This window comes from Elgaria multicarinata, chromosome 3 (assembly GCF_023053635.1).
Source record: "Elgaria multicarinata webbii isolate HBS135686 ecotype San Diego chromosome 3, rElgMul1.1.pri, whole genome shotgun sequence".
Taxonomy (NCBI): domain Eukaryota; kingdom Metazoa; phylum Chordata; class Lepidosauria; order Squamata; family Anguidae; genus Elgaria; species Elgaria multicarinata.
The window spans coordinates 120,741,026-120,761,298 of NC_086173.1; the positions used below are offsets into that span (position 1 = coordinate 120,741,026).

At 41.4% G+C, this 20,273-nt stretch overlaps 1 protein-coding gene across 2 annotated transcripts; it reads left to right on the forward strand.

The window, feature by feature from the left end:
- Window positions 1-215: 215 nt before the first annotated feature.
- On the forward strand, window positions 216-19,212 carry TMEM43 (transmembrane protein 43). 2 transcript variants are annotated; one of them, XM_063121389.1, is made up of 12 exons: window positions 216-339; window positions 5,462-5,615; window positions 6,061-6,195; window positions 7,142-7,236; window positions 9,154-9,203; window positions 11,211-11,280; window positions 11,612-11,682; window positions 11,934-12,055; window positions 13,010-13,084; window positions 13,200-13,301; window positions 16,202-16,319; window positions 17,488-19,212. In XM_063121389.1, the coding sequence occupies exons 2-12, from the start codon at window positions 5,475-5,477 to the stop codon at window positions 17,688-17,690; spliced, it is 1,182 nt and encodes a 393-aa protein (XP_062977459.1). In that variant the 5' UTR covers window positions 216-339; window positions 5,462-5,474; the 3' UTR covers window positions 17,691-19,212. The 2 variants fall into 2 exon arrangements, with proteins under 2 accessions (XP_062977459.1, XP_062977460.1); XM_063121390.1 differs by lacking the exon at window positions 216-339 and adding an exon at window positions 1,974-1,992.
- The last annotated feature ends 1,061 nt before the right edge of the window (window positions 19,213-20,273 follow it).

Below are 20,273 nucleotides of genomic sequence, written 5' to 3' on the forward strand. Positions count from 1 at the left end.
GCGCGTTCTCATGTAGCCTCAGAAAGTTCAATGATATTCCCAGCAATGCTTTGCGGAAAATGTGATTACCTGGCCTCTCCTGTTTAAAGACTACATTTCCCAGCATGCTCTTAGGTACGTGTTAAAAGCTAGAGAGAGCCCGCGCCTAGACAGGGTGGAGTTTTTTTTACTTGGCCGTAGATGGGCGGGGCAGTCTGTAAGGGTGCGACTGCTTAACCCTTGCTGGGTGGGGAGGTTTGGTCCAGGACTTGTCTCAGGTCTATTGGGATTTGCATTCTGCACTTTTCCTTCCAGTTTAAGCCTCGTTCGTTGGAGTTTGGAGACTTAAGCGCTCGAAATGTAAGCGTGTCTTTCTCTTTCCTTATTTAGTTCCTTTGACGATGGGGAGAAAGGTACAGAACTGTACAGATCCTACGCATGCTGATCACTGGGGTGTAAGCCTCGTTGAACTGAGATGTCTTTTAGGATCTGTTTGCATGAGAGTTGCTGACTTGCCAGCATTGGCTTTCTGCAAGAAGCTTTGATGGGGCAATTGAGAAGATTCTAGGTTAGATGGACTTACATAGATTGGGAGGTGTTGGAGAGCAACGGTTTCTTAGTCCGATTTATGCTACTGGTGAAATACTGTGGCTCTGGAAAGATGATGGGCTGTGTATGTTCCATGGGTTACTGAGCGCTTTTCTGCTGCTACCAACTTGCACTGATGTTCCCTTGGAAAGGGGCGTCTGTTCCTAAATTGTTCCAGGGTGTTGTCACTTACAATGCTGGGAAAAAAGGCCTTTTGTTTTTCAGTGCATACAGACACGTATGAGCTCCTTACTTTGGCTACAGTATATACACAGTTTAAAACTCTTTCACGGTTCCTGCCCCCTCCCCCCATTAACAGCATTCTGTTATAGTAGTCAACGACTTTCCTTGAAATAAGCCCCTTTGAAGTTAATGGGACTTGCTTCGAAGTAGTTATGCATAGACTGCTCTGTTAAAAAAGCTGTTAGGTTACATTGCTTAGTGTAATAAAAGGCAACAAGTTGCAGCAAACAAGATTTCCCCAAATTTAACAGTTTAGTAGGACTGTTAAATTGCTTGTGGTGTGTATATGCTTGTCCCACTTTAAGCTCTGGTGAGCAGGTTTTTGAGTTATCTGGTTAACAAACCATCGTTTATTATCATGGCTCGGTATAGACAACACAACAACCCATACTTCAACAGCAACCCATGGTTCAAGGACAACCCATACTCAACCTGGAATGTGAGCTGTCATGTTGTGTGAACCCAGTCAGTGGGTTGGAGCCAGGATCTGCCTCCTGCAAAAGGAAGGGCTGTGGTCGTGATCATGATTTTTGGAGATCTTCGATCTCCCCTATTCCCCCCACCCCCATCTTGCACCATTCAGCAGGCTCTCTTTACTCCTTGTATAGCATTTTCAAGGGACTGGAGGGGCTGCCATGGGAAGAAGGGAATGAGGATATCTGTTTGAGTTTTGAAAGAAAACATCAACAATGTTCTTCAGAGCTGCAAAATTCTGTAACCTAAGGGATCAGTATTAGAAGGCTGGTGCTGGAAGTCTGGGAAGAAGAAAAGTACTGGCTGAAGGTAGTTTATAGTTGCTTGGCTGCTTTGGAGCACCAGCAAATTGGCTACATTGGGCAGAATGGTGGCAACATGAGACAAGGATGTGAACAAACCTTGAGTGAATCGTTAGGTTTCATTCCCGGGGCCGAACTAGGGAGTCAAGAGTAAGTCTGAACAAATGATTTGAAGGAGGGAGTTAATAGATTAAAGACAAAGTCCTATGCATGTTTAGACAGAAAAAAAGCCCTGCTGGCTGAGGTAAGGGAGTTGTAGGCCTTTTTTTCTGTCTAAATGTTGTTGTTGTTGTTGTTGTTGTTATTATTATTATTATTGTTTTTCCTTAACTACATGAACGTGCTTCTTTCTATGCTGCTTTCCCCAGTATCATTCTTGTTACAGTTGCCAGGTGAATATTATTATGTAAGTTCTTTGTTTCAGCATCTAGGGTTTGTTTGGCTTTTATAGCTTCTGGATCAGAATTTTAACAGTAAAAGATAATGTGAAGTGATGGAGCTTTTTCTGTATTGTACAAATGATGCTTATTATGTTTTGTGCAGTTTTGATATTCTGGGCATGGTACTGGTTGACAATATTGAAGTTGGTTACTAGTTCCTTATTTGCATGGAAGTTCAAAACAGAATTCAATCAGTAAACTTCATAAAGAACTAATGCTTATAGTCCCCAAATAATCTTACTGTTACCCCATATTGTTCTATGACAGGGAACTATCCCCCTCACTATCCACAGTAATTACTTCCAATCAGTTGTCATTTTTGCACAATGCTCATTAATGTGTGATGACAACATATGTCAATTATAAATAAGGAGGTGGCATAGTGCACCCTACAATAAGCTTTGGGCCACTGCAAATGATACGCTTGCACCTCCAGGACAGTGTCCACTACAAGATGGCCTTCCACTGTGTCCATCCCAATTTTTTGTTTGGACACGAGGGACTGTCAAGGGCATGGTCTCACATAAATAATAGCCAAATTGTGTAGAAAAGAATAAGGAACTGGGTGTGTGTTCTGCATAATAAACTTTAGGACACTCTTAATCATACACCCAAATTTCAGGAGAGTGTCCACTGTGAAATGCTAATATTGGCACAGAATTACTATGCTAGCAGTGTCTTGCACCTAAACAAAGCATTGAGCTGGACACAATTCTATGCCAGCTCATGAAGGACAATCTCCCCGGAGGCATGGGTGTATGATTTGAGGTGGCCCAAAACTTACTTTGCGATGCTTGGCTCCAGGTTCTGATTTTTAATTGTCATGACACTTTAAAGAGTATTGTGGGGGGAAATAGTGTTAATGGCTGAACATTTTTTCAAATGTCAAAGGTGACAATCTCCTGGTTGTGGAGATAAAGGCTTAGTTCAGACATCACGTTTCTCAATGGTGGTTTTAGAACTCCACGGTGGAGTTTTAACACTACCGTTGAGAAATGTGTTGTCTGACGGGAAAACTCTGTGCAATGGCAGAGGTGTTTTTTTTGGAAAACACTCCATGCAGAATATCAGTGCTGTGCAGAAGAGAGTTCCTGCACAACCTGTGTGTTGTGTGGTGGGCTCTGTGGAGTTTCCCAATGTGTTGAGTTGACTTTTCCCACTGGCTACAGAGTTCTCTGGCAAGAGCAGTGAAAAGAGGGAGTGCCACTCTAGGAAAGCTGCCAGGATTGTTTTTTCGCAGCAGTGGTTGATGGGATACCATCAGGAGGAGGGAGGGTGGAGGAACTGTCAATCAACATCATGATGGATTTTATTCAACTCCACGATAGCCCACGGTCACGCAACGGTAGAGTAAGAATATGTTGTGTGGGAATTGCCCCCTAAAAACTCAAACGTTGAGTATTGTTTTCACACTGCATTGACATTTTGTCTGAACTGAGCCTAAGCCTATTTTTGGATTTAAGGATATATAAATTTCAGTTTCTTATTAAGCCTTCTTACTGAACTGTGTTGTGAACTTCCATGCCAATAAGGAACGGAGAGCTAGTGACCAACTTCAGCCTCATTGTGGTTCTGTGTTTTTATTTTATATATTAGTATTATTATTAGTATTATTTATTTCAATTTATATCCTACCTATCTACAAAATATCTTAGGTGGTATACAATTTAAACAAGATAAAAACAATCAGTAAAACAATACAATAGGCAGCATGAAAATGTTAAAAACAATAAAACTACACAGCAAAAAACAAAACAATATATAACATTCATCAATAACATTTTAAAAAGGGAAGGCCTGCCAGAATAATAGAACTTTAATGCCTGCTTAAAGGCCTTTCATTGTTTTAGTCAGAAAGGTGTTGGCCAGACAACCCCAAAAGGCTTACTTTAGATTACTTTGTGTTTTCTTTCTACTAACTTGTGTATAAACGCATCAAAACAAACCTTTAAGCATGATCTTGTTCTAACTTCTACCCTGGGGTTTAAACATGCTGAAGTTAGCTAGAGTAGCACATGACATATGAGCCTGTATGGAGGTTCTTTGCATGTTGCCCTGGGAAACAAGTGTGTATCAATACTTGGCTCCAAAACATGTTACTACAGGCAACTATAGAAAATATTTTGGAGTTGACACACCCTCTGATGTGCTTACACCTAGACAACTGATAAACCTTCAGTGCCAGTTCTTAATGCAACTTTTTAATTGAATTATTTAACTCTGTGTCCTAGTATATTTTGAGGGGCAGGTCCTGTTAATGATGTGGAGTCATACTGAATGTTTAATTTGAGTGTGTTGTGCTCCACTAGCCCTATCGCAACCTTAAACAGTTAAAAAAACAAAGCAAACATGTAAAACCAGGTGCTACCACTCTGCACAATGCTCATTAGATCTTTAGATCTTTGATTCAGAAACTATTCACTGTGAAGACAGTGGATTGCTTCAAACACAATGTGCACACTTCTCTATTGTGCATATAGGGCATTACATGATCTGGATGTTCGACGAAGAGGTGTGAGTCCACATAGGCTTGAATCACGCGGTGTTTCCACCCAACTCACCCATACAGGTGGAGTGGCCACTTAGAAGGAAATGCAAAAGAGTTTGCATAAAAATGCATACTCTAGTTTATATGTATGGATGTAAATTTAGAAAACATTGCTATAATTTAAATAGAAATACAGTACCACACCATAGCATGGAAGTCTGTAATCAGATGACCAGCTTGCTGTCCAGGACAGCCTTTCAAATAGAGTCCATCTTCAAATACAAGACAGTCCTCTCACAGCCCTTCAAACAGAGGGCTGTTCTCTATAAAAGAGGATACCTTTCCACCCTACAGAAGGGAAGGATTGTGGGAATTGCTGCTTTATGTGTACAGGCTGAAGTGTTGAGCATTTGGCTCATATAATGCCATATACTCTCAGTGGAAGATGCACATTATCACTGTCACAGAATTACCATCCTTGGATGACTGAGAGCACGAATCAATCCATTGTGACTGCTGTAATAGACCAGAATAGTACTCCAAAGTAAGTGATTTGAGGACTTCTGTCTTAGTCCTTTAAAATGATTTCCTTTCTAGACTATGCACAGTCTGTGTAGTGTGGGATTAATCATGCATTCAGTAGTGTGGGTCTAAAACTTGGCAGCTGAGATCCAAGATAAGATCGCAGTTTTTGACTGTCGCCATTTTGCCCCCAAATAAAAACTGCCATGTACCACTATTCCTGTCCCGCACCATTTTTCTTGGGAAATTGACAACCCACCTATTTAGTGCCGGAAGTGTGCTATGTGGAAATATAGTCTCTGTTGTTTATAAGTCTTTAGTGTAGAAAACTCTTTGTAGGGGATTGCTCCATGGCTGCCAATTTCTGACATTCTGGTAGGAACTCTTATGAATAAATATTTTCTGTTCTTTTTGTTTCTCTTTAGCAAATTCTTTGCCATGAGTAGCAAGAAAGAACATGTTAAAATCACGAGTGAGCATAAGCCTGGGTTTTTGGAACGCCTCGGTGAGACTTCTGGTGGAATAGTCATTGGGCTTGCTACTTTTGCACTCTCTTTCTACATTCTTTTTACCAATGAGGTAAGTTGCGGGGGGTGCGGGTGGGTGGGAGAGAGAGATTGGAAGGATATTTGGGCTGTTTTTCATAAACTTCAGGGATATCAAAATTAAGGCCCAATATGGCCTTTGACATCCATACCTCACTTCATGCAATGGTGCTGTTCACACATAATTTCAGTCTGTGGGTTAAACAAACCATGGGCTGTCAAGGCTGAGCAGGAGATAGTGTGTCAGTCACATCTGCTTTTAATCAACAAGCTACAATTGGTTCGTTCATAGTTTTTTGAGCATGATTTCTGGACTGATGGATTATTTAGGGGCTAAACAACCCAGTGGTTAACCCAACAACAAACCCTAAACCCTTTAAAAAGAAATATTTAGCATTAAGTTCTATTGACTTGTTTACTGCCTTAGATGTGCTCTTCCCAACCACTGCTTACCTAACCTCTCTTTTAATTACCTGTAGGGGCGAGCTTTGAAGACCGCCTCCTCTCTAGATGAGGGGCTTTCTCTGGTGGTCCCTCTTGACAACATCCAGAATGTATTACAAGAGAATGAAAGGAAACTCGTGCACCTGTCCGGTGCTCTTAGAACATCAAAGGTAAACCAAATGGATTTTATTGCAACACTTCTTTTAAAAATATGTGCTACTTCTGCTGTTCCTGTTAGATTTGAATGCCTTACCTGAAAAAGCTCATGTTTGTCTACTTCATCCCATCCCACATTTTTAATGTACACTTGAGACTCTGCATCTGCAATCTGGATCAAAGGATTAATTTGGAGTGGGTACCTAGGACTTGCAACATTGGTCTGCAGATCAGTTTACCTTGTCGCCTGTCCTGAAATGGCTTCAGATGGGTCCTTGGCTCTAATCCAACAGGCCGCAGTACCTTACAACTATGTAGACAGGTCTGGGTTCAGACAACATGATAACCAGCAGTGGTTTATAGAGTCGATGGTTGGTTTTTTAACCCACCATGGGTTATCGTGTTGTGTGGAGGGAGCTTTTTAACCAGCAGTTGGTTATTTGGCCAAAATAACCAATGCAAATAGCCAACACTGTCCAGAATTGGCTATCTGAGCCACCATTGGTTATCGTCTTGTGTGGAGGGCACCATTGATTATTTCCTCAGGCAGTGTTGTTTATTTTGTCAGCCACAGAGTCGTGTGGAAGAGCGGTCAAAGTGGTGGCTACCGCTCCAGTCCAGCTGGCAGGATAGATTTTTGGCAGCAATGGCTGATGGGATACTAGTGGGAGGACTGAAGGGGAGGGGGAGAATGCAGGGGATGAATGAGTCAATTCAGTGTGGACTAATAGTCAACTCAACACTGATCCTAATCCACACCACGGTTGATTATTATGTTGTGGGGAGTATCCCGAAGATAAACAACTGTAGAGTTGATTATTACCCCACTGTTGGCTATTGTGTTGTCTTCATCTCAGATTTAAATGTTGCCTTTCTCTTCTTTATCTCTTTGCCTACCCAAATCCTATGAAAATATTTATAAAGTCTCCTACTGATTTAAGCTTTCTTTATATTTGTTAGCTTTTGTATGATCCCAGCTATGGCCTTTCTATCCGGGCTGTCAAACTCAAGCGTAACGTGGAGATGTATCAATGGGTAGAGCATGAAGAGTCCAAGTAAGATTCACACATCATTGCAGAGAAAAGAGTGTGTGTGGTAGAATTGGGGAGAGGTGCTTGTGTGTGTTGGCTTGTACTTTAAATCAAGTTAGAGATTAAGAGGAAATATTGACATATATTTATGCTGGCTTGTAGCTTTGCTTCTAATTTATTTCAGCATTCTGCCTTTTGGGCCTATAACAATGATTTGACCAAGTCTTTTCTTTTGGTGTCCTGTATTTTTTGCTACACTGGTGACTGAGGATTCAAAGCTATAAAGAGCGAATGAACACAGAACTATGAGTCATTTGTTTATACTTGGATTCTGGTGTGGAAAATAAGAGTAATTGAGCTAAGGTGGGGGGGGGGAAGAAAAAGAAAAAAGCCAACAACACTGGTAACCATGCCTTCAATGCCTTTCCCAACCATGTCTTGGGTGAGTTATGTGCCAAAAGGGGCTATAGCCAAGTGGCGCATAGGCTGGCATTTTGCCTATTGCTTCAGATTCCTCTGTCACACCAAACCTGAGCCCATTTTACTGAATATTCTGCCCACTTAAATGAGTGAATTTTTCCATGAGATTTTGAGAGTGGTCAAATCCCCATAGTCTATGGACCAGAAGGCTTGTCATTACTATCCGGGGTGAATAAACAAGGTAGCCTTTTTTGGATAGCCTATGGCCCCAGGAAAATTATTAATCATGACAGCCATCTGTAAGGAGTAGCTGTCACTGAAAAAACCTCACCTTCATTTTGCTGTAAATGCATCATACTCATTTGAGACTATAATTTGATGCCTTTTGCTCAATTAAAGGCCAAAACCGTTCAAGGTGATCAGAAACAATCCATACTGTAGCAAAGTAGTTTTGGGGAACATTACTGAAAAGAAGCAGAATACAGAAAGGAAAAACTGTAAGTCAGGAGTGGGAAAAAACCTAGTTTTTAAGATTTCATTAATGGATAAAATTGTTCATAGAGGCCAAGGTCTGTCTTTGGCATTTTATACACCAGTCCCCTCCCCCATTTAGCCTGTTATCTGACACTGATAAATGGCTGGTCGTAAGTCTATTGAGGTAATAGTCTTGGTGTATGACAATACTATTCCTTCACCCCACCCGTGTCAGCACAGTTCCTTCCAAATACATAGGCAACTTGAATGGAGTAGCTGGTACCATCTTGAGGGATTCAACTAGATACTATTTTTAAAAAAATGGTCTATGACCCTAGTAAAATTATTCACCATGATGTCTGCTGGTAATGTGTAGCTTTTACTGGGGGGGGGGGGACACCCCACACCATTATTGTGTAAAAATGGAGAGAAACCCCCCGAAAATACTTCATATTTAAATCTGAGCACAAGGTGATGAAACAAATTTGCAAATGCAACATATTCTAGGTAAAATAAAAATCAGAGAGATGAAGAGCTTTTCTAGATGAAGCGTTTAAAGTGCACTCACTATTTCTCACAGTTTATGGATGCCTTAGATAACATTGCCACACTACAGTTTTGCTTCTCTTTTTTAAGAGTACATTTGGGGGTGGGGGGAGGGGTTGGAGCAGGGAAAATGCAGTATTTTTTTGGCATTGTGAAACAAAGCGCATGTCCCCACCAGTGTAGTTGCATTATTTTGCTATACCACAGCACTGCCTAGAGGTTATGTAGTGGAAAGTACAGAGTGGTGGTGGTGGTGGTGGTGGGGATAACTTCATGTAGAGCCCCAATCTTAGAAACACTGAATTAAACAGCCTCATCTAGAAAAGCTTGAAAATGAATGAGAACTTGATCCCATGACAATACTTTTGTATTATATCAATACCATACCTGCATTCACAAATCCACAAAAACAGCAAAGTTGAAATACAAAAAATTGTTTTCAAATGTTTTAACTATGCATGAAAATCATTGTTGCGTGTTGTGTTTGTGTTCTCCTTGTAGAGAATATGAAGAGGATGGAGAAAAGAAAAGAGAAACCAAATATTCATATAGTAAGTTGACTATCACAAAAAATTGTTCTGCTAGAACTGTCACTGACTGTAGCTCTGTGTATTCAAACAGCTTTATAACAGGCAGAAATTCAACAGGGGCAGCTGTTACCAGCACTTTTCTCATCTCTAAGCTGGGAAAAACTGTCTAGAGTTGCTGGAACAAGTGATGATGAGAGCTGCCTCTGCTGAATTTCTGCCTGTCATACATAGCTGTTAAAGGCACAGAACCACAACAAGAGAATATATTATCCTCAGTGTTCTGAATGTAAAATTATGTTTGGGTATTATTTATTTAGTACATTTGTGTTCTGCACATCCTTCATGAAGCTCAGACTGGAATAACTAGGGCTATCCTTTTGATTGGCAACAGTCAGACCTGGTTCACACAACATGACAAGCCAGAGTACAAATTGAGTATGGGTTTGGTGTGGGTTATCATTGAACCATGGGTTATTGTTGAAGCGTGGATTGTTGCACTGTGTGATCCAAGTTGTGCTAACAAACCATGCTGTGCTAACTGCAAACAGCCTATAGCCCAACAACAAACCATGCAGCCTGTTCGCATGGCATGACAACTCACTGAGGATTAATTTACCCTCAAACAGCCTGGGTTTGCAGGAGACAACAAACCATGGCAAGTTGGGTGCCATACAAAAATAGTGCTGGTGTGTGCCCAGCACAACGTGACAATCCCTGAGGATAAATTAAGCCATGGGGTAGGCTGTCATGTCGCACAAACCACGTCATTGCTTGTGGTTAACAAAGCATGTTAGCATGGGACCCTTACATTACACAACAGCTCGTGGTTCAACAACAGCCCACACTCAAGTCATACTCAATCCATACTCTGGCTTGTTGTGTTATGTGAGCACTGCCAGTGTACTGAAGTAAAGAGAAGCCTCTTCCGCCCTTCAGCAAGAATACCTGTGTATTCTTAGTGAGGTGCCAGCATCTGTCTCCTGGCAGTGGCCCCCTCCCTCCTCAGAAGGGTGTCTGAGGAAACATTTTTTATTATTATTATTATTTCATTTTTATATCCTGCCTTTTTTCCTCCAAGGAACCCAAGGTGGCATACATAATCCTCCTCTGCTACATTTTATCCTCAGAACAGCAACCCTGTGAGGTAGGCTGAGCTGAAAGTCTGTGACTGGCCCAAAGTCACCCAGTGGCTGAGTGGGGCTAGAGTGGGGACTAGAATCCGGATCTCCTGACTCTCAGTCCGACACACTAGCCACTACACCACACTGGCTCTCTATCTTGCACGAAGGGGGCTGGGAGAGAGAAAAGATTAAGATTGAATTCAAAAGACGAGAGAGAAACTATAGAAGAGAAGTAAGAAAAGAACAACCCAGTAAAGAACATGCTACATAGAAGGACAATAGATATAGTGTAAACCTGAGTACAATTGACTCCAAAATAGGTTTCTTCTGGGCAACTAAATCAGCTATGACCACCATGCTTCCCCCCCCCACCGCACTTCCCTTATATCTTGTGCCTTTTTAGCTGGCAAGCTGCTCTGAGTGCCTTTTGAGTAAAGAGCAGGATCAAAATGCTTTGAAATAATTATTAAATCAAATTAATAATTGTTAATAATTTAGTACATTAAATAAATAATAGATAAGTGATGTCCAAGTCATGCCAAGGCTAACTGGGCTTCTGTTCTCAGAAAGTGCAATGAGCAAGCCTGCCGTTCAGGAACATAAGAGAGAAATGACTTGAAAAATGGCCAGAAATTCCATTGCCTTCTAGAAAATAGGCAAGATTCTGCTCCACTATTTGGCCTCCCTCTTCTATTTTGTTTTTATTGGCTTATTCTGGCATTACCTCTTGGTAATGGCACAATATTTGTGTAAATATGTTCAGAAACAGTAGAAATTGAGAGAAACATCCTGAAGTATCTCAGGGAGAGAGCCACACTATTCTGTGATCACCAAGACACCCTCCAAGGATCCATAGGACTGCAGCCTTAGTATCTCTAAATCTATCCTATTTTTCCTTCCCTGTTAGATACCGAATGGAAATCAGAAGTGGTGAACAGCAGAAATTTTGATCGAGAAATTGGTCATAAAAACCCTAGGTAAGGTCATTGTGAAGGTTTTGGAAGTCTGGCTCTTCCAATTCTGTTCTTGCGATACTGAACTATGGGGCATCCCACAGAAAGATTTGTTTTTGATTCACTTAATCCTGAACTGAAATTGTTAGCTATTCTGGAACCAGTATAGGTTGGCATTGTGAATCACTTAATACATGCGTTTGTGTATGGTTTTCTGACATAGTGTGCTTGTAGGGCTGTTGTTTTACTTGGGAATACATCTTTGCTGTGGTAGATGGCAAGACAACTTGACTGGCCTTTTTTGTGCCCATCCATTGCACCGGATTTCGCCTGGCTATTGTTTTTGTCCCCACAGTGCCATGGCTGTAGAATCTTTCACTGCGGTTGCTCCTGATGTCCAAGTGGGCAAGTTCTTTCTTTCCAAAGGTAAGGCGTTAGTTTAATTAGGCTATACTCTTTTTGAAAAGCAGTTTTAGATCATCCCACAGCTGGGAAATTGGGAGGGAAATTGATTAAGGACACTTTAACAATCTCAGTTTCCAGTTCCATTTTGTTTTTGTTGAACCCTTGCCGAGCAGAGATTACCTAAGACAAAACCAAAATGGCTGCATGGACCGCTGTGTTTAAATGTCTTGTACTCATGTACAGAACAGGACTGGTGCTCTCTTCTTTCACAGGCCTCATTGAGAAGATCGATAACTTCAAACAGATGAGCTTGTCAAAACTGGAAGATCCCCATGCTGATATTATCCGCTATGGGGATTATTTCTTTCACAGCGAGAATCCTCGACGTCCAGAAGTAAGAAACTAAAGATAATAACATTTTTTAAAAAAACAACAACCCCAAAACTGGTATCTCCTGAATCCCCATCTCCAGTAGCTGCAAACACGATGCTTCTCTTGTCTTACACTATGTCTGAAGAGCCTCATTGAGTCAAAGGGCCAAATTTAGTTTTGGAGAAACTCTCAGGGGCTGCATTCTAGTGGTGGGCAGCAAGCAAAGGGGGTGAGACCAAAATTGTAAAAAAATACCAGCATATTGTAGCTTAAAGCTCTTATTCTCAGTGACTAAGCCTTAGGAGAAACATTTCAACTTTTTAGAATTTGGTGTGTGTGTGTGCACTGCACAAGAGCCAGGGAACAAAATTTTCTTTTTTCTTTTCTTTTTCCTAAAGCTTTTAAAACTTAATTTTGTTCTGACTTTATACTGTTAGTTTTACCCTACCCAGTGCCTGTTTACCCTACCCTGTGCCTGTTTGCATTCTCTTCCCCTCCTTATTGTTTTACTATGATTTTATTAGATTGTAAGCCTATGCGGCAGAGTCTTGCTATTTACTGTTTTACTCTGTACAGCACCATGTACATTGATGGTGCTATATAAATAAATAAATAATAATAATAATAATAATAATAATAATAATATGATTGGTGGTCGGAGTAAAGGGGTGTGGCCAGGTGAAGGGTCGGGGCCATCTGGGGAACCCTGGAGGGCCAGACAGGCTGGACTCCTGACTTACGCCTTTGCTGCTTTATCCACATGCACAGTTCACTTCAAGTGAAAGAATCTACTACTTGTAGGAACTGAGGTATGCTGAGTCCAAAGACTGATGCTATTGCAGAATCAGGAACGCTGCCTGGGAGCTTCATTTAAAGCATAGGCAGAGCCTGGGCTCAGAGGAATGTGGAAAGCCCACACCCCAGTCCCCGCTTGTATGGTCATCACCTTTACTTGTTCGTTTCCTCTCACTTTCAGGTAGGAGACCTTCGTGTTTCATTCTTCTATGCAGGTTTGAGTGGGGACTCGTCCCACCTGGGTCCAGCGGATACGGTAAATTTGCCATTCCCCTCTAATACCTCCCCAAGAAAAAAAATAACGTTGCACAATTTAAACGTGAAAGACTCTTCTAAACCTTTTTCATTTTTCACCTCCGCCCCCTTTTCAGGTGACCATAGTTGCCCGTCAACAAGGGGACCAATTGTTCTCATACCAAACTAAATATGGGGATGTCCTGCAGATTTTGTATCCTGGTGAGCTCTCTGCTGAGGTAAGAGTTATTGATCAGTACAGTGAAGAATAATGGAAAGAATAGTATGTTCCCTCTCTGCAGAAACCAAGTTCTTCCCTTAATGGGGAGCGATGAATTATGGGGGCGAGCAGACCGGCAGCGAAGGGAGAAAGGCTGGTAAAGAGCAGCTGCACAGTCGCAGCAGCAGCAGCAGCAGCGCCTTCCCAGGAGGGGACTGCTGAGCCAATCAGCCTAATGATGGGGCCAAAGAGGCGGACCCAGCAGAGTGAGATCTCTCTTTCGTTCTGCCTCCAGTTCAACCTGTGGCTCCCATGCGGCTCCAGGATTGCCACCAGCAGTCAGAGTAGGCCGGGGTGGGGAGACCTTTTCAGGCTGGTGGCGCATTTACAATTCTTAGAAGGTGTCACACAAGAGACACAGCCAAGTTGCTCATTTTTCTCTCTCTTCACTGGTCTATGGCTGCTCCATTCTCACATCATAGGAAGCTGGGACCTTTCTCGCATCATAGGAATGACTTATGAAAGCACTTTGATAAATTGGTCATAGAAAGTCTTTAGAAATCCGAAAACAGGGTGTGACAAGAATTCAGATTTAGAGAAAATTTTCTAGGCTTGCAGAGATGTATCTCTAGTAGGGCCTTTTTTATAATACTGAAATGGTACACAATCCAAAATCCATTGTTCTTTTATTAAAAACTCATGCACCATTAAAAAAATAATAATCACAGGAATAGCAAGATGTGACTTTAGAAGATAAGTTGTATAAATTCCTGGAGGCAATCAATAGCTACTAGCCCTGATGCTTGTGTGCTGTCTCCAGTATCCGAGGCAGTAAGCCTGTACGCACCAATTCCTGGGGAACATGGATGGGAGGGTGCTGTTGCACCATGTCCTGCTTTGTTGGTCCCTGGTTGGCCACTGTGTAAACAGAGTGCTGTATTAGACGGACCCTTGGTCTGATCCAGCAGGGATCTTCTTATGTTCTTAAGAGATGACTACAGTAATGCCTCTCTGACTTTCTGGTTTGCATCTTTGTTCTGATTCATGTTATATCTTTGCCTTCTATTCCAGCAATATGATTTAGTCTCACCTCCCCCTTCCCCACTTCCATTGTCCCGGCATGTTTCCCACATCTTTTTTCAAGGCCCTGCTTTCACCCAGTCCTTGAAACTCCTGCCCCACCCCATTAGCAAAGTTCTAGAAGCAGCCTGTGTCTGTGTTGCCAGATACGGGTGGCTGGGTGTGTCCTTTACATTCTTGAGCAGCATAATTCCGCAGAAGGATTATCTCATACCTTGCCCCAAAAGAGTAATTTAGCATTGTTGATCTGCTGAGTGGACTGTCATTTCATAATGTGTCATAAAGGCAGAAGGTGCCATAGAGGGAATTCCGTTCTGCTTAAACCCAATGGGATTTTGCAGTGTTTCCAGTCATATTATTTTGTGCACATTAAATACACATTTTTTTTCAGATCCCTTGATCTTCACAAATAGGATTGTGGTTTTTTTCTTCAGGTCTTAAAATTTGTGCAACAGGGGTTGTAATTTTTTTTAAAAAACTTTTTGTATCAGGGCTCTTGCACAAGTGTGCATGTGCACAAGTCTGCTTGTCTGCTATGAAGCCCCGAAGAGGCATATTTCCGTTGTGAATATCTTTTTTTCCGTTTTATCCTCTCCATGCATACTTTGTGTACCCCAGCAGAGCCATATTCTGTACATGTCAATTCCATCCATTTGCACAAATTTAGAGACCCAAAGCAAGTGGGAAAGATCTCATTTGCACAAATCTCCGGACCTGAAAAATGAAGAGAGAAAAAAAGACCCTGAACAAAACAATCCCACTTTGCAAATCATGGGACCCAAAACACACACGCCCAATACACAATCCCATTTGTGCAAATTGCTGCCACCATGTTAAAAATTCTGAAATCCACAAATTGCATCGACTCACTACAGATAAAGTCAATGCCTGTGCGTGAAAACAAAAGGAAACCCGCCAGGACTAACCCATTAAAATCCGTTGAGTTTGTACTTAAAAGCAGAATTTTCATAATCCATAGTCTCAGATGGCTATTTTTTTTTTCTTGTGTGGTGTGGGGAAAAATCAAATAATCTTGGTGGGCTTCAACCTTTGTTGAATATTATAAGGAGTATAAAATGGTGTTTTCTCCCTTTGGCCGGGTTGAAAATGATGTCAGGTGGGCATACCCACGCACCTGACTTCATATGGCCCGTGGGGGCGGTATTCTGGCCCCCACCCAATTCCAGTTCTGCACTTTGATATAGGCCATAACTCAAAACCTATATACTATATCCCGAAGCCTTGGGCTTAATGCTGAAGCCTTGGGCTTATGCATTCCTCCTCTCCCCTTTTCTGGCCTGATGTGGCCAAAAGGAGGAGATTGGAAGCATTTGCTTCTGTTTTTAACTAACCTGCATTTCTTGTTATACCCATACTGGGATATCTTTCATTAGTTTTAACTATTAGTTTGTCTGGGAAAGCCGATTTCAAATCATGGCTTACAATCTAGGAGTGTTGAAATGATTCTCAGTTCCTGGTAACTACAAACTTTTGTTTTAATTGAAAAGCAAAGCAAATGGTTTCAATCTCCTCCTGTGCCCAAAGAAGAGAAGGAAGCAGAGTCATTCATGTAACACGAAACAATGGTATAACGTTTTGTCTGAACACAGTCTTTGCAGAACCTACCTAATGGGTTGTTGAACCATGGGGTATTGTGTTGTCTGAATGCAGCACATTTTCCACAGGATGTGTTGTTGATTTGACTGAATGCAGCATGTTTTCCACAGGGTGGCTTGTTAACCACCCTGAACAACCCAACAACAAGCTCTGGCTTGTTCGAGAAAAATGAACCTCGCTGCATGGTTAACATATGCTCACTGAACACTGTACCCTTTTTAGGAGGTGTTCCAGAAAGAACATGAGAGTAACACCATGAAGACCTGGGGCCTACGGGCTGCTGGATGGACGGCTATGTTTGTAGGCATCAGCCTTATGACCAGAATTTTTTACACCCTGGGTAAGTTTTGCTGATGGCATGTTGGCTTGATCTGTACATCTTGGGTTCAAGCAATTTCAGAACTAGGCAACTCTGCATTTTAAACATGATCAGGACATTTTACTTTCACTATAAAGAAGTATCAATCCTGACCCTAGGCTTGAACAGTGAGGAAATACAACTCCATCTTCTGCTTCCCATACTTTGCATGAGCTTTTATATTGATGGTCCAGGAAGCAGAGTTATGGAGAATCTTTCATTGCACTGGGCACGCTAGTTTTGAAGATGGCTCATTGGGACAGGAGGGAAGGTAATTGGTTATTTCAGCATCGAGCTACATCCCTCTCTAAGCCGCAAGAACAAGGAACTTTGCATAAGCTCTTACGGAACTAAATGGAAACCATGTTATACAGTGAAACATAGGCACACTCCTGCCACTATTTCTGCAGAATGTTGTCAAGAGCCTGGGTTAAAGCACTTAGTTTCTGCAAAACTTCTCTTTCCATCATTGTAAATGGGTGGATGATGTCCCTTGTCAGTCATGTTTCCAAACTGATTGGAAATTACTTCATTTGTTACATTGGCATTCCACCTTTCCTTCTCTAAGGCGCTCAGGGTGGCTTTTTTCAGTTTATCCTCACCATAACAACTCTGTGAGGTAAGAGAGGCTGAGAAATGGTGGCTAGGCCAAGCTTACTTTGTGAGCTTTGTGACCAAGCAGAGATTTGAACCTTGGTCTCTTCAATTTAGCTTCAACATTGTCACTCTTCATTAACATAATACACTAAGCGATGATGGTTTATTTTCTGTGGGAACACATGACTGGTTTGCATGTTGTCTGTGGGATGTTTCTGCCACCCACGATGGCTTAATCTGTCCAAATGCCCCATTCTGAGAACATACAATCTGCAGAATGGGCATAGAGGGCTGTTTGCATAATCTACAATGCATAGTGGTTAGCAAGTCATCATTGCTTAGCGTTACATGTGAACCCAGCCAGTGGCTCTTTAATGCTCAGAGATGTATATAACATAGAAGTAGGTAAAGGCCTGATCCCTCATTGATTTAATGGGGAAGAAGAAGACTACAGTAAAATCAGTGATCATTTAGCAGTCGCATATATCTTGCTGTTTCTTACAGGTGTGTTGATGTTTCTTTTTTTTCTTTACCATTCTTCTCTCCACTACAGTGGATTGGTTTCCATTAGTCCGGGACCTGGTTAACATTGGCCTGAAAGCATTTGCCTTTTGTTTAGCCACTTCTCTGTCCCTGCTGACCATTTCAGTGGGCTGGCTGTTCTACCGGCCACTCTGGGCCGTAATGATTGGATTGCTGTCTGCTGTTCCCATTGTGATTGCGAGATCTCGGGTCCCGCCAAAGAAGCAGCAGTGACAGCATGAAGAATGTGACTTGCTTTGGAACCATGATACATCTGGAGCTTCTTTCATATTCAAGGCAATTACCATCGTGTGTGTGTGTGGGGGGGGGGGTTAATACAAAACCTCCTTGACATTGCAATACAGATGATGGACACCAAAGAGTTCCATAACAGACCCGGATGCAAAATTTTTGTACTGTTTTGTATGATGTTATCAAATGAAAAAATTACAACTGTCCAAACTTGTCTTTGCCAAGAGGTTGATAAAACATGAGACAGAACATTTGTGTGCCTGATAGCAAGCACAATTAAGACACCTTTGTAACTTGATTAAAATACCAGCCGGTCCTCTTAGGGAAGGATAGGTGGTATATGGCTTTGAAAACAATCTGTAAATCATTGCAACATTAATCTACCTTTTCTTTGCTGTATCTTTATATGTTTTTAAATATTTGGAGTTCTTTTCACATCTCACTCCACCTTTCTCTTGCTGTACTAGTTCTAATCCTTGTGTTAGATTTCTTGTGTATTTAAGTTACCCTAACTGTAGAACCCTGAGTGATGCAAGGAGTAAAATGGACTTTCTCTTGGCTTTGTTAAAGTGTTTATTGCCCCTTTTTCTTCTTCTGTTATCCTTGAGTTTGAAACAGTTGTATCCCAGTTTTTAAAGTGCAAGAAAGCTTTATCTTGCTCCTATGTCCCCCTTTTTAAAGAATAATGCAAATATAAAGATGCTCAATGAACTCAATTAGATTTGTACCAGTCATAAAGTGTGTTCTTCACGTTGAGATTATTTCCCCCAAATACATCATGTAATAGTTTAAAATTCCAAATCAAATATACATCACCTGGCAGAGGGGTGTGTGTCTAATGCCTGCATTAAGCAGGTGCATGTATTATTTTTACTGATGGTTCAGTTTGTAAATCATCGTGTCTAGCAACAAGCATCCCTGTACCTCTTGGACAAATGATGTATGAACAGCTACAGGTACAGTTACTGTTAGTGTTCACGTCTCTTATACTTCTGATGTAGTCAGAAATATAGGGTAGGTGTCTGTGTATTAAACTTAATCACTGCCACATATCAGTCATTCCCAGGTGATTATTAGGGATTAATCATATTGTTTTTAACCTAATAGTAACCACTGGAAGAGAGTACTGGTCCTACTACTGGATATCCACACATAGGACCTCTACTGTTCATAGACGTCAATACTACCAGGCATGGAGTCCTGGGCCACATAATCTGGTCACTGCTTGAAAGGATAAATGTTCTCAACATTTCAACTCAGTCCAGAAAAAAAGGGATTGATACCACCTGCTGTTTAAGATGCTTGCAGGAGTACTGATTAACATTTTATTATTGCATCAACTGTGTGCTAGACTTTGGTACAGAATGGAAGTATTATGCCTGTTTGCAAGCTAAAAGTTAACCAGTGTTTGTGTGCTTTACAATAGCAACTTTTGAAATTCTTGTTTTCTATGGGTGGAAGTTCCAGACTTTAATGTTTTATGAATAAAGCTTCATAAACAGTGGGAAGTGTGTGTTTGTTTTAAGACAGAATTAACTATTAAGATTACCTGTTCAATTAATTCTTGGCTCTGGCATGGTAACATAAAAAGTTTGTTTGCAGTGGTAGGCAGAAATCTGATTTGTACTGTGTTCTGCAGATACCAGTGGCAGACACCACAAAGCAATTTGTGATACCAGTTTTACGCATATACAGGAATTATGCACAGTTGGTGTTATGCGGGCTCTGTGCAAGCTACTGCACTGTAGATTGTTCCTCAACCAATGGTTAACTGAGCAGGTCTGGACCATCTGGGAGGAGTCTAGGAGATGGCTCCTTTTGCCTTCAGCATTGCCCATCTGGAAATTGCATGAATGGTTAGGAGCCGTGGCTTTCTTCATGTGCTTGAAGGCTTCTGATGTTACCCCAGCACTGCAAGCAAAGGTGCTGCAGAACTTTTTTCTTAAGGAGTAAAGTTTGAGAAACATTTGAGGCATTTGCTTAGCAATATCTTTTCAGATGTCTTCTCTAAACAAGTACACTGCTGGAACGGTCACATTCCAGGAAAATGCAAGGTTCTATTCTTAAAAGGAATGGCTGGAATTTTTTTGATGTAATAATCATGTATCACATTTTGATTGTGTTTGAAGCTTTCCTGGATAGCCTAAAATCCCATTGTTGTATACCTATCGAATCCTCAAGCAAGTGATAGGCAAGTGCATTATGTCTCCTTTCAAAGGCTCTAGAGCAGGGTTAGGAACCTTTTTTGGTCAATGGCAAGCATGGTTGGGGCCACAACTGGGCGTGGTTGCCTAGACATACACATTCCATGTTCACACAAACACCCCACATCGAAAGGTGGCAAAATATCCATTAAGGGGAGGCATTCTACAACTTCCTTGAGCAATTCTTTTGCTCATCTTTTCTTACAAATAAGAGTTTCTCAACAGCCAACATTACCTAGATTGTTGTTCCTTTATATGGCAGGTTTCCTTACCTAATGCACTGTCAAGATGAACTGTCTCCCACCTATATAGCAGGGGATTTAAGTATAGAACCTATCAGCACAGTCTGCTTGCAGTATTG

Coding starts and splice junctions, on each gene's coding strand:
- TMEM43 (XM_063121389.1), top strand. CDS start 5,475: ATGAGTAGCAAGAAAGAACATGTTAAAATCACGAGTGAGCATAAGCCT. Junction 5,616..6,060: donor ACATTCTTTTTACCAATGAG/GTAAGTTGCGGG, acceptor AATTACCTGTAG/GGGCGAGCTTTGAAGACCGC. Junction 6,196..7,141: donor GTGCTCTTAGAACATCAAAG/GTAAACCAAATG, acceptor TATATTTGTTAG/CTTTTGTATGATCCCAGCTA.